The 14,385-nt window shown below is 39.2% G+C and overlaps 1 protein-coding gene across 3 annotated transcripts in view; it reads right to left on the bottom strand.

Moving 5' to 3' along the window:
* GALNT1 (polypeptide N-acetylgalactosaminyltransferase 1) overlaps window positions 1-14,385 on the bottom strand; it is a 404,402-nt gene that overhangs the window by 362,156 nt on the left and 27,861 nt on the right. For all 3 annotated transcript variants that reach the window (XM_075212818.1, XM_075212816.1, XM_075212817.1), the window contains exon 2: window positions 13,383-13,623. In XM_075212818.1, coding sequence (XP_075068919.1) covers window positions 13,383-13,518 — 136 coding nt within the window. In that variant the 5' untranslated portion in view covers window positions 13,519-13,623. The remainder of the gene's footprint in view (window positions 1-13,382; window positions 13,624-14,385) is intronic.

A 14,385-nucleotide genomic window follows, 5' to 3' on the forward strand; every position in this document is an offset into this window, starting at 1 on the left:
TTTGAAACAGCATACTGATTAATCTCTGTTATCCACTGAAATCACAGGAACGTCTGTAGAAAGTTTTAGTGAACACTTTTCTCTGGTACGGACAGGGAAGCAGATTGAGATGCAACATTTAAGAGTGAAGAGATGTTTTACTAATGCACGGGAGAACAGACCAAAGATTTGGTAACAACCAATAGACATATTTTAGTACATACATGAAGAATAGCTTTTCACACATTTATAGATTTGTGTTTCTCTGGTAAATGTCATAGCTTTAAATATTACAATTGAATCCCAAAGCATTTAGACAGGGTAAACAGCATGCATCTCATATTTAGGGGTTTATCATATCAAAAAATACTAGATTAATCTACAAAAAAATATATAAAACACTAAATTAATATTAATAGAAAGAATAGTTAACATTCTACAAAAACCTAACATTATTAATGATAACTCTAGACCATATAATGATGAAACAATCAGTTATAGCTAAAGGACAGTTGGGCATATTTTAGAATGCTTAATGCTAACCTTTTCACTTTTTAGAGTGAACTGTTTACTATAAATTAACTTAAACTGAATATATACTGTATGCTAAGCATTTGCCCCGGCAATGTGTTCTCTCTTTGATTTATCATATCATTTTTAATAGTGATCTAATTGCCCATTGCATGAAAATAGAAGAAAAAAAAAAAAAAAAGGAACAAGGCAATCTCCTAGCTTAAAAGATTATGGTTTCCAAAACAGTAAAAATAATGTTACCTCAATCTCTCTGAATAGACAGCTACCTTAAAAAAAAAAAAAAACCACCTTATTTTACAGACACCAAATGTGGATTTATATTATAACGGTAGGAGGATTATGCAAATGATAGGATTTTCAAGCTAGCAGTCTAAAGCAGTGGTCAGGGAACAGGGGTAAATTACCCCAAATGGGGTAAAAATGAAATTCCTGGGGGTAATGCTGCCGATTCACATGCTGTCAGTTGGATTGTAGACCCCTTTAAATGTGAAATTGTTGTTGTACCAGAAGAGCCTCAAGGGTTGGCAGAGGCACTTCTTGAGCTTCGAAGCAATAATGAAGCACGTATTGCATTTGAAAACAAAGCAGATCTGTCATATTTTTGGATGTCACCAGCTGCAAAGGCATTCAAAATTGCACATGAGGAGGCAGTCAAAAAGTTGCTGCCTTTTGCAACAACCTACCTTTGCGAACAAGGATTTTCCACTCTAACAAACATAAAAACAAAGCAGATAAATCGATTGGACGCTGAAGACTGTATCCAAATTGCTCTGACATCAAAATGCCCCAATATTGATGCTCTCGTGTCAAAAATGAAGCAACATTATTTCTCCAAAACCTGAAGTTTTGAAGTTGAAGCTTTCAAAGAAATTTTGAATAGACTCAATAAGATTTTGGATTCCAATAATTAATAATATATGATTTCCTTCCTTTCAAATCAAGGGGGTAACATCTGTGTATCTAAATATATTTGGGGGTAAAAGGAAAAAAAGTTCCCTGACCCCTGGTCTAAAGTGTTGTTCTTATGGCAGTCGGTTTTTAGTGGTCCTTAAAGATACATTTTGCCTTTACTATTGTGTGTGTACGATTTGTCAGTTTAAAATTGTGTTAAACGGTTATTAAAAGGCAAGAGACACATTTGTGTAGTCTGAAATTTTTAAAACATTGAGACAAGCAAATAGGCCCTTTAAAACTGGGGTGAATATTCAGCAGTATAAGTACCTTGAAAATCCACACATCTCTAACAACAATAGGACGATGACGGTGCCTGCAGGAGTAAGTATCTTACAGTTTCTTTAGTTTGTTAGCATAGCTTTAAATGTACCTATTTATACTTTGAGAAAAGGATGCCCTACATTTCCTTTAAAAAAAAAAAAATCATATTCCTTAGATATGTAGTAACATTTCCTGCAGTAATCCTCCCTAATATTCCAATTTTTCATAGCTTTGCAGGCAGTTAGAATTACATTTAAGGTTTGTTTTTAATCAATTTATTTCGTTTTTTATTACTTTTTTTTTTTTACACAGTTACTGCACTCACCAAAACAGTTACAGTTACCCCGATGCTGCTAAGAAGTTCTTTTTGCATCCATAAGGCAAGAGAATAATAATGTTCACAAGTCATTACAAACAATAAAGAATGGAAAAAAAAAAAGTGGAGTGGACATTATCTTTAAATTTATCTATGGATGCAAAATCAGACATATAAATGAACCACCAAAAGATGTACATTATACTTAGCAGCTTTTGTTTTTTATATTGTGGCAGCAAATATTCTTTAAGATGAACATGCTGTAGTACTCCATATAGTACATTAAATTGAAAGGACACAATAATAAATGCTCACATAGATCAAATATTCACACAAATGTTTTAATGAAAGGAAATTTCCTTGAATATTAGATTACTTTAATGAAAATGTAAGACTATTAAAAGGTAGGAGCTAGGAAAGCTTTGAATTTTCAATTTGTGTTTGGAAAAATGTAGCCTCGTTTTACTTTATAAGGAACTAGAAACTACTAGAAATGCAACAAACAACCTCAGGCACTGCAGAACTCCATCAGTGAGGTCACTGACAATAGCAAGCAAAATATTCACCTATGCTGGCCAATCACAGGTCAGTAGTACTGTTTGGCCAGTTAAAGACATGAAGACTTTGAATGGCCAGATCATCTGGGGGCCAGTCAGTAGGTGACCACTTCCGCACGCAGAAAACAGGTATGTCCAAAAAAATAACATTAATTTCTCAGGCAAGTGTGACTGGATCACTATTAAATAACTTTTGGTAAAAATGTATTTAAAGGAAATATAGCAGGGCGCAAATTTATATAACTACATAGGCACTTATTTCTGTTTATTGTAAGATAGGAAGTCGTTATCTCTGAGGCCAGGATAGAAAAGTTGGTCTTTCCTGGTTTCACCTTACTAAAGGATATGCCTTATTTCTGATGTATATATCTGATACAATAGGCCTTTGTGGATGGAGGTCTTGTGTGTATTGAGATGTATTTAGTATGGAAGTGTCATTGTTAAGGATTTATAAGGTTGCTTGTGGAAACCTGCAATTGGGACATGTGCAAAGAAGTCTGATAGCAGAAAGTGCTAACGAAGTTTTGTGATGAAGTGTCACGCCTGCTCGGGCCAAAGACCTCATCAGGGGGTCGTTACTGTTTGGCCTTTGCCAGAGTGAATTTCATAGCTAAGTGTAAATTTTGTTAGCCTTGAAATGCATGTAAATTTCGGTTTCAATAGAGTATATCCTGTTTCTAAAAATAGACTATTTCTGAACTGTATAAAAGAGGTGCTCTGTGAGCATATAGTTGTTCTTCTGAATTGTCATCTGACCTGATCATACTGGGACCTTCCACCAGTGTGTGTGAGCAATAAACATCTTGCTTTAAAGACCTGCTTGGAATCATCTTCAATATTGCTGTTTTCCTGTGATCTACAGATTAGACCCTAAAATCTAATCCGTTCTCCGGTTGTCTCTGTGGTTTGGACCCAAGCTATTCCAGTGCCAACGCTCTGCGCTACCCAGCAGCCCTGGTTTGTGCGATAGGCCAGGGGAGATCCATTCACAGCAACCCGGATCCATAGTAAGAGGTCCGGAGTTACCAGCCAGGTACACCAGCAAGGAGACACGCTAGCAGCGTCAGTGACCCAGAAGAAACCTGTTACTGGATGCCGGTAAGGAGTCCAGTGGTGGCAGCTTGTGTAAGCCCCTCCTACTGCGGCAATAGGGCGCTTTTTGGATAATAAAAGGGAACGGTGGCAAAAGTAAGCCCAGCTGGTTCCCAGCAACAACAGACAGGGTGGCATAGGCAGTCCATCCTGTCACAGATTTCTGGTGGCAGCAGTGGGATAAACCCGGTCGGCTTTTCGTGCAGCAGTCAGGAGAGCCGAGTTATTCAGGAGAGGAATAACTGCAGCCAGGAGAACGCACAGGCTGGCAAAGTACAGTAAAGTGTCCAGGGCGGACCTTGAGGTACTGTGCCAAGCAAAGAATTTGGAAATTTCTTACACAGCAACAAGGAGTGAAATGAAAAAGGCACTGAGAGCCTGGGATGTGCAGTACGGGTCAGCAGATTGTAATGGAAAAATTATGGTACAAATATATGTTGGATAAAACAATGTTGATGTATAAAATCTGTATGATCATATGGTTTTCTGTATTCTGTTAAAATATTTTTCTATGTTATACCCTACAATAGGGCATCTATTCATAGGATGTTAAAATAGTCAGCAACTGTCATGCTATATAGAGAGAAGAGTGTAAGAGGTCACATATGCCCTTTGACCTGCTTAGGCATAGAAATATATATACTATAATGAGGTTGTAGAGATTATATATAACCAAATTTGTCCTTATGAGGTATATTCTTTAGTATGTGAAGTGGTTAGTGACGTATGTAAGAGGGGTGGTGTTACTTCTATATAACTTCTGTCTTACATAGAGGATATTGCCTGTTTCATGATGAATACAAGCCAATTGCATATGCAATTTGTAAGAATAAAGATAACCTTTGCTTTTTCAAATATTTATATTTTTTGAATCATTTATGCGTCGACATTTTGGAGGTGCCCATCGAAATATCTATAATTATCGATCAGCCAACACTTCTGGAAGAGGGGAGAGGAAAATATATACTCAATGGTGGCCAAAAAGGTAATATATTTTTAACTTATGATTATATATTTCTGTCTCCCACTCTCTGGGTTTGCTGAAAAGGTATTTATAGTTATCTCTGTAAGTGTGAAATAGCAAACGTATCTTTAATTGTTTGTCTATATGCTTTATATTTTTGAATAGAGGTATTTAGCATAGATTTGGTACCAATTAGAATTTCTCTTTTATGTTTATTACTCAGAGACTGTTATACCTTGTTAGCCATGGAATTAATAATTGAATGTATGCAAGTGTGATTGGGCTTTCTTTACAAGGCCAGAATGCAGGTCAGTTGCCAAATTCAAATATCACTCAGGTTAACGTTTGAAGGAGGCAAAGAATAGTTCCAAGTCACTTACGGTGAAACATAAATATACACTATAAGGCCTTAGATAGCAGTGCGTGTAACGCGAGTGTGTGATAAGTCCAGGAGTTATCGGACGAGATAAGGTGTGGATTCCCTAATAACGGTTGGAGCCGGTAAACAGGGAGTTGCATATTAATAGTGAGTGTAGCCCTATTACCATAGCGCAGACACTGGAGTATAAAAAAGATAAGCTGCGCCATGGAAGCATATGCAACCACACTGGAAAAGCCTAATGGTAGGTTAAAAAAATTTCCCCCTGGTTCTCCAGTAGCTATTATGTTCCATAAATATGGAAAAAGGTCTGTTCAATATGTGCAGAAATGGTTATCCTGAATTTACAGAAAAAGGAAATTTTGATATAAATGTCCTAGGAGAAATAGGAAAGGGTGTTTTTAAAAGTAAAGAAACGCAAGCTTTGCAATTTTGGTTAAATGAGGCTAATTGTCAAACCCTTAGCAATAGTGCAAGAGTTGAAATTTATGTACAGTGGAATTTTGCTATGGCTAAATTTTTAGATTATTCTAAAGTTTTTTCGATTAAACAGGGTACAATTGAAAGGGTAAGAGAATATAATGCTAGATTCAGAAGAGAAGTTGTAAATTATTCGGGTGTTTCTGATGTGTTTGCAAAAGCGGATTTCAAAAGTATTTTGACTAGTGCTATTGTGGAAGGGTTAAAAAATAATTTAAAAGTCAGAGTGCAAATTCATGACCCTCTATGGCAGGGGTGGGCAACCTGCGGCTCTCCAGGTGTTGTGAAACTACAAATCCCAGAATGCCTTGGCCCCTATCTGCTGGTTATCTACTGGCAAAGCATGCTGGGACTTGTATTTTCACAACAACTGGAGAGCCGCAGGTTGCCTACCTTTGCTCTATGGGCTATAAAGGATATTGATGGCTTAGCCACAATTGCTGCACATCATGAGGATAATATGGTAATTAAAAAGGTTGAAACTAATGTAAGGGTTAAAAATCCTGACAGAAGTAACAGATCACAAGTGATATGTTATAACTGCCAGGGGAGGGGGCATTTTTCCAAGTATTGCAGAAAGCCTAGAAAACAAAGAGACAATCGGGTAAGACCAGATCAAACAACAACCTCTCAGGATAATATTGATTAACGGTCTTAAGCAGCTCTTGTATACATGTGTCCAGTATTAAAAATTAATGTATAGGACCCCATTGTGAATATGACAGTTAATGGTAATAAGCATGAATTTCTGATTGATACGGGAACTGCAAGATCAGTACTAAAAAATTAAATTTTGTTACCAGTTACAGACAGAATTGTTATAGTAGTTGTTGGTCATGTAATTTCTTTAAAACAAATAGAGCCAGATAAAAAGTCACTTAAAGTCCTATCACAGATAAACATTATTATTTTTTTTATTAGCAGCAAATGCTTCTTCTAATTTATTAGGTAGAGACTTGTTGTGTAAGTTAGGATGTTCAATATATTGTACTCATGATGGAGTGTTTTTAGACATACCTGAGAGAAATAGACATGAAGTGCAGATAGCGCTTGATACAGATGCTAATATGCCTTATCACGACACATATGAAATTCAGCTTGTATGGTGCTAACAAATAGGGCTAAATAATATGGTAGATGACATGCTAGAAAATGTACCTAGTCAGTTGTGGACTACAGATTTAAATGAGTCTGGGAAAATGAAGATTAGCTCAATCTCTGTTAAATTGAAATTAAATGTATCAAATTATGAGTTGTCACTTATTTTGTTTTCTCATGAATATTCAGGTCATGCAGCTGGTGTTTTGACACAGCCCCATGGGAATATCCCCAGACCTGTTGCATACTACAGTAAGCAACTTGATCCCGTGGCTAGAAGGCTTCCAAATTGTTTAAAACTGTTGCAGCCACAGCTATGTTGGTAGACAAATATGCTAATAGTTTTGGGAAATCCACTTACTGTTCAAGTGTCACATGTTGTACTAACGCTTTTAAATTGTCATATGACTAGACATGTTACAAATTGCAGACTAACAAAATGGGAATTGATTCTTCTAATGGCTGCAAATACTACACTTGTCAGAAGTAACGTTTTAAATATTCTGCTACAATTGTTTATTACTTCTGATATTGAACCTGGTAAGATTAAAAAGGAGGGGAAGGTATATTTGAATACACCAGATAATGATTTGGCATTAAGTGAATCAGATGAGGAGAATCCAAACAAAAGTGAACGTCAGAATTTTGAATATTTTGCTCATGAACCACATGATTGTGTTGTATACATGTAGCAAACTACTGCATCATGATCAGATTTAAGAAATACCATTGCAAAATCCTGATTTAATTTTCTATGTAGATGGTGGTTGTCATAGGAGAAAAGATACAGGAGCATTGAAGTCAGGATTTGAAATAGTGGATGATAATGTGACTATATATTCTGAAAGCTTATCGGTTCCACATTTTGCTCAGATCGCTGAATTAAAAGCATTAATTAAAGCTTGTCAATTGTCAGAGGATAAAACAGTAAATATTTACACGGATAGTAAATATGGGTTTGGTGTTGTTCATGATTATGCTGAAATATGGCGACAAAGAAATGTCATTACAGCTGAAGGTACAACAGTCACTCATCATGAAATTGTAAATGAATTATTGAATGCTATTCAGTTACCAAAACAGGTAGCAGTTATTAAATGCCAAGCGCATATGACAGGACATGATGAAGTAACAAAAGAAAATCATAGAGCTGACTGAGCTGCTAAGAAAGCAGCAGAAAGAGACATTGCACAGATTGTTGAAAATACTATAATTATAAATGTTGAAATACATGATCAAATTGAACTAATTGAGATGCAAAAAGGTTGTGTTTCACAGGAAAAGGCCCGATGGGAAATGGCAGGATGTCAAATTGGTAAAGATGGACTGTGGCGTGGAAAGGGAGGTAAGCCTGTAGTTCTCAGAGCACTTTTACCAGCAAATGGCACACATGAGTCATGGATTAACCCATGCAGGTAAGACTGCTATGAAGAATATAGTCCATATGTATTGGTGTGCACCTGGATTTTCAGCCATAGCTGCCAGGTACTGTGCTTGATGTATTATCTACCTATAGAGTAATGCAGGGAAGGCAGTAAAAACAATACCTAATCACCTGCCACCAACTGGCGGCCCATTTCAAATAATTCAAATTGATTTTATCCAACTTCCTAAGTGTAGGATGTTAGAATATGTATTAATATGTGTTGATCAATTTTGTGGTTAGGTTGAAGGTTACGCAGTTGCAAAAGCCACCGCTAATGTTAAAGCAAAAAAAAAAAAAAATGTACAAGAATTTGTATGTAGATATGGCATACCACAGGTACTTTCTTCTGATCGAGGTCATCATTTTATTGGATCTGTTTTTAAGCAAATGTGTGAATTATTAGGTATAAAACAGCTTCATGTGCCGTACCATCCACAAAGTAGTGGGAAAGTTGAAAGATACAATGGAATTATTAAAAATAAACTGTCTAAAGTATAAAAGGAAACGAGGATGCTATGGCCTGACGCATTGCCAATAGTTTACATGCTATCAGATTAACCCCTTGAGGTCCTCTCAATTTATCACTGTATGAGATTCTATTTGGAAAAATTCCTAATTAACTCTGAATTGCAATACCAGACAAAGCCAAGTTAATGATGTGACTTAACTACATTCTATCGTTTACTAAACAGTTGAGACAGATTCAAGCTGCTGTGATAGGCACACAACCGATTCCGATTGACGGAGCCTGTCATAATTTGAATTCGGGAGATTGGGTGATGGTAAGAAGTTTCTTAAGATCCGGATCGTTGACTGATCGGTGGGGAGGTCCATATCTTGTGCTATTAACGATGCCAACAGCAATAAAGGTCAAAGAAAAAGCACTTGGATACACGCTTCCCAGATTGTAATGGAAAAATTATGGTACAAATATATGTTGGATAAAACAATGTTGATGTATAAAATCTGTATGATCATATGGTTTTCTGTATTCTGTTAAAATCTTTTTCTATGATATACCCTACAATAGGGCATCTATTCATAGGATGTTAAAATAGTCAGCAACTGTCATGCTATATAGAGAGAAGAGTGTAAGAGGTCACATATGCCCTTTGACCTGCTTAGGCATAGAGATATATATACTATAATGAGGTTGTAGAGATTATATATAACCAAATTTGTCCTTATGAGGTATATTCATTTTTTAGTATGTGAAGTGGTTAGTGACGTATGTAAGAGGGGTGGTGTTACTTCTATATAACTTCTGTCTTACATAGAGGATATTGCCTGTTTCATGATGAATACAAGCCAATTGCATATGCAATTTGTAAGAATAAAGATAACCTTTGCTTTTTCAAATATTTATATTTTTTGAATCATTTATGCGTCGACACAGATGAGGAAGCTCACAGTGACCTGGAGGTGACATTAACTTCACACCTAGAGGTACCTACAGTAACATCCCAGAACACAGCACCTGTTTTCAGCAACAATCCTCTCCCACAGAGTGATCCAGTGATGCAAGTTCAACAGCATGATGAGGGTAACTTTTCTGTACTAATGCAACTAATGCTACTCACCCCCAAAAGCAAGTACCTAACCCTTCGGGTACCATTCGCCAGCCACTGCCCCGTCCTGTCCCTGGGAGTTATCAGAGACCACCGGAGCCCAGGTTGGAGAAGAAGTGCTACAGCTGCGGGAAAATCGGTCATTTAAGGATAAACTGTCCCACAGCCCCAGCACCCCAGACTCGTGCCCCTATCCCGAGTCCTGGGGCCCGACTAACTTGCTTAACTGGTGAAGGTGAGCCATTAGAGACTGTTTCCAGCCCTGCAAGCCCAATGGAGTGTGGCGTGTCTGAAGCTGACTCAGCGGAGAGAGTCACCTGTGTGTTCAAAAGACCCCCCAAAAATATGTGGAGAAACCTGCAGCCGGTCCAAGTGGGACCCCTGCAGGGTGAAGGAATGAGAGATTCAGGGGCCTCATTTACTGTTGTGAGTCCCCATCTTATTGATCCTGCTGCAGTATTGCAGGATCACACTGCCAAGGTTACTGTGGCAGATGGACTGGGAAAAGAAGTGCCTGTAGCAAGGGTGTATCTGGACTGTGGAGATGGCCAGGAGTTGCGAGATGTTGCCGTTATGGATGGCCTCCCAACTGATGCGATTTTGGGCAACGATGTTGGGGGTGGAATTGTGACCACATTTCTGAACTCTCCTACCCGGAGCCAAGCTGCTAAGCTACAATCTTCAGGATCTACACCTGCACAGCCCAGCCCAGAGGAAAAGACCACATCTGCTATTTCTTCAGGAAACAGCCAGCCCTTTGCCTCTGGAAAGACTACGTCCCCTAGCTACGCAGAGGATGTTGTCTCTTGCCAACCTGAACTTATGGGGGTGCCAGGTGATGATCCTGTCCCTAGCAGTATGCCAGCTCCAGCGGTGAGTACAGCTGACCACAGTGAGCCCCCTTTGACTGACCCCATTTTGACTGACCCTAGTCACCCAAACATAGACCCCCCTGCAGCATATCCTGACTTAGATGATAGTGAGGGCCGCAGGGGAAAGTTCAGGGCAGCGCAGCTCTCTGATCCCTCCCTGGAAGGCATGAGGCGCCAGGCTGGCAGCAGCCTTCCAGCGATGGAGGTAGGGAGTGTGACCTAAAGTAAAGGGTTGTTGTACCGTGTAGCTAGGAAGGTAGATGGGGATAGACCAGTCTGGGAACAAGTTCAACTGGTGGTACCATGGGGCTTTTGTACGCAACTAATGGCAGTTGCTTATGAAATCATTATGAAGGGACACCAGGGCAGAGACCAAACACTGAAGCGCCTGACACAGAACTTTTTCTGGCCTGGAGTGTCTGATGACATCCTGGCCTACTGTAAGTCCTGTGATGTGTGTCAGCATCCCAGTGTTCGTGCTCCCTTCAGGTCCTTGCCAATGATTGGGGAACCTTTTCAGCAAGTCGCTGTGGATATAATAGGTCCCCTGCCTGTGCCCATGCCTGACACCTACCCCTTGCCAGGTATTAGCGCTCCTGTAGATTAGTTAGGCAGAGTGCAGGGTTACCTAGAGGACATTTACAATTTCAGTAAGATTTGGGAAGATAATCTAGAGCAAATAGGGCTGGTGTTAGGGAAGATGGGGTGGGAATGTTGGACTGTTAGGGCAGAGAAGTGCCAGATGGGGATGTCAGAAGTACAGTACCTGGATGATCGTGTGGGGGGAGGAAGGGTTAGGTCAGAACCAGCTAAGGTAGAGACAATCCAAGCCTGGCCCCAGACCACGACCCAGTTACATGTACTAACGTTCTTAACGACTGCAGGGGACTACAGATGCAATGCCCCAGACTTTAGTACTGTAGCAAAGCCCCTGACAGATCTCACTAAGAATAAACTCCCCAAAGTAGTTGACTGGACATCCGTTTGTGAGCTGGCATTTCAGTCATTAAAGGAAGTTCGTGCTTGAGTACTGTTGGCTCCTAATTATGACAAGGACTTTATTGTGCAAACTGACGCGTCACAGTATGGACTGGGAGCAGTACTTGGCCAGGTGGGGCCTGATGGGCAAAAGCGCCCCGTGGATTATTTGAGCAGAAAACTGCTAAACTGGGAGGTGGAGTATGCCACAATTGAGAAGGAATGTTTGGCCATTTTGTGGGCAGTGAAAAAACTACAACCTTATTTGTATGGACGACTTTTTACTGTGGTGACAGAACAGACTTCTTTAAAGTGGCTACAATACGCCTCAGTGGAAAATGGCCGTTTGTTGCACTGGAGCCTTGCACTTCAAATTTATGACTGACATAATTCACAAGCAAGGAAAGGCTTGCAGCAATGCGGATGGACTGTCTCGGCAGAAAGAGCCTGATCCTCCTGATCACCTCCGGTAACCCTAGGAGACGGCGGACAAGGAGCCAAATCATTTGGACATGGCACCCTGGTTACCGCATGGACAAGGGGGGGGGGAGGGGTTTGACTGGATCACTATTAAATAACTTTTGGTAAAAATGTATTTAAAGGAAATATAGCAGGGCGCATATTTATATTACTACATAGGCACTTATTTCTGTTTATTGTAAGATAGGAAGTCGTTATCTCTGAGATCAGGATAGAAAAGTTGGTCTTTCCTGGTTTCACCTTACTAAAGGATATGCCTTATTTCTGATGTATATATCTGATACAATAGGCCTTTGTGGATGGAGGTCTTGTGTGTATTGGGATGTATTTAGTATGGAAGTGTCATTGTTTAGGATTTGTAAGGTTGCTTGTGGAAACCTGCAATTAAGACATGTGCCAGAAAACCCGATAGCAGAAAGTGCTAACGAAGTTTTGTGATGAAGTGTCACGCCTGCTCTGGCCAAAGACCTCATCAGGGGGTCGTTACTGTGGCCTTTGGGAGAGTGAATTTCATAGCTAAGTGTAAATTTTGTTAGCCTTGAAATGCATGTAAATTTCGGTTTCAATAGAGTATATCCTGTTTCTAAAAATAGACTATTTCTGAACTGTATAAAAGAGGAGCTCTGTGAGCATGTTAGTGTTCTTCTGAATTGTCATCTGACCTGATCATACTGGGACCTTCCACCAGTGTGTGTGAGCAATAAACATCTTGCTTTAAAGACCTGCTTGGAATCATCTTCAATATTGCTGTTTTCCTGTGATCTGCAGATTAGACCCTAAAATCTAATCCGTTCTTCGGTTGTCTCTGCGGTTTGGACCCAAGCTATTCCAGTGCCAACGCTATGCGCTACCCAGCAGCCCTGGTTAGTGTGATAGGCCAGGGGAGATCCATTCACAGCAACCCGGATCCATAGTAAGAGGTCCGGAGTTACCAGCCAGGTACACCAGCAAGGAGACACGCTAGCAGCGTCAGTGACCCAGAAGAAACCCGGTACTGGATGCCGGTAAGGAGACCAGTGGTGGCAGCTTGTGTAAGCCCCTCCTACTGCAGAGGGCGCTTTTTGGATAACGAAAGGGAACGGTGGCAAAGTAAGCCAGCCGGTTCTTAGCAACAACAGACAGGGTAGGGTGGCATAGGCGGTCCATCCTGTCACAGCAAGATTTTAGGGACACAACAAATGTTGAACTATTTTTGTGTGTGGCCCAATTGTAAAGAAAAGACAACACTTAAAAATAATAAAATGTACAATGTTTATATTTGCGTCCATTGTATTACAATCAGACCTATGATTGATTTTCTACATATTAAGTACACATGGATACACTTTAGCAACTCTGAATATATGCTGCAACAATGAAATTAATGCAAGGAAAAAAAATAAAAAAAATAAAAATATATATATGTACAACCTGGTAAAGTTTGCTAAACATAACAGTTACTCACCATCTCCAGCAGGCAGGCCCCGCTCCTTATCCTCACATTTGTTGCATTCGCTGAAGTAGAGCAGTAGAAATATATCCAAAAAGACCCAAACCAATGAGGTGGCCAAGACCAGCTTAAAATAGGCAAATTTTTTCATAGCAGAAGTACAAAATAAAAATTATAGAAAAAAAATTACTCAAAATAAAAAAAAATAAAAAACACAAAATGTACCAGGAATCCAGTTTCATCAGTCTTTTAAACACTGCAAAAGATAAGGAAAAACAAAAATTACATGAAGAAAGTTAAAATGTAAGCAGCTCTATCACTGCCATTAAGTAGTCAGCAAATGGGTCAAGCATATATCATGACCAGCAAAAGGATTAGTACCTCATTAAACAGACATCAGGCTTGCTCTTCTAGTTTGTTTTTAAAAGACCAAGAAACTGCTCATCTTTAAACTAAGACGAGCTAGGGATAAATGTATCATGGGCCGTTTTTTTCAACTCGCCGGAAATCGGCGAGTTAACAGCTAAAATTTAAAGCGGCGATGGCTTGTAAAGGCAAGTTTGCCTTTACAAGCCAGCACCGCTTTAAGATTTTAGCTGTAAACTCGCCGATTTCCGGCGAGTTAAAAAAAAACGGCCCATGATACATTTATCCCCTGATCTTATATTAAAGAAACAGTGAAACACTCAAATATCTTTTCACATATCTACGGCTGTAAGTACCAAGACTTCAGAGTTTGGGACTCGGTGGGTAAAGCAGTATTCATCCTGCTGTGGTTCAAGAGGAGGTACAGAAAACAAAGAGTGAAGTGATTATGATGAAGCAATATCAGAATAGATGGTGAAAGCAATGGAAAAGGAAAAATAAAGTAATAACAATAAGTATCAGGGGCTTTGATAACAAATTAATTGAGAATGCAAATAATTTTTTTTTTTTTAAAAACACATCTCTATTGTAAGTTAGTCACAAAATGAAGGGGAACTTAAATACTTATGTTACTAGTACGATATATTTTTCA

The sequence above is a fragment of the Mixophyes fleayi genome, chromosome 5 (assembly GCF_038048845.1).
Source record: "Mixophyes fleayi isolate aMixFle1 chromosome 5, aMixFle1.hap1, whole genome shotgun sequence".
Taxonomy (NCBI): domain Eukaryota; kingdom Metazoa; phylum Chordata; class Amphibia; order Anura; family Limnodynastidae; genus Mixophyes; species Mixophyes fleayi.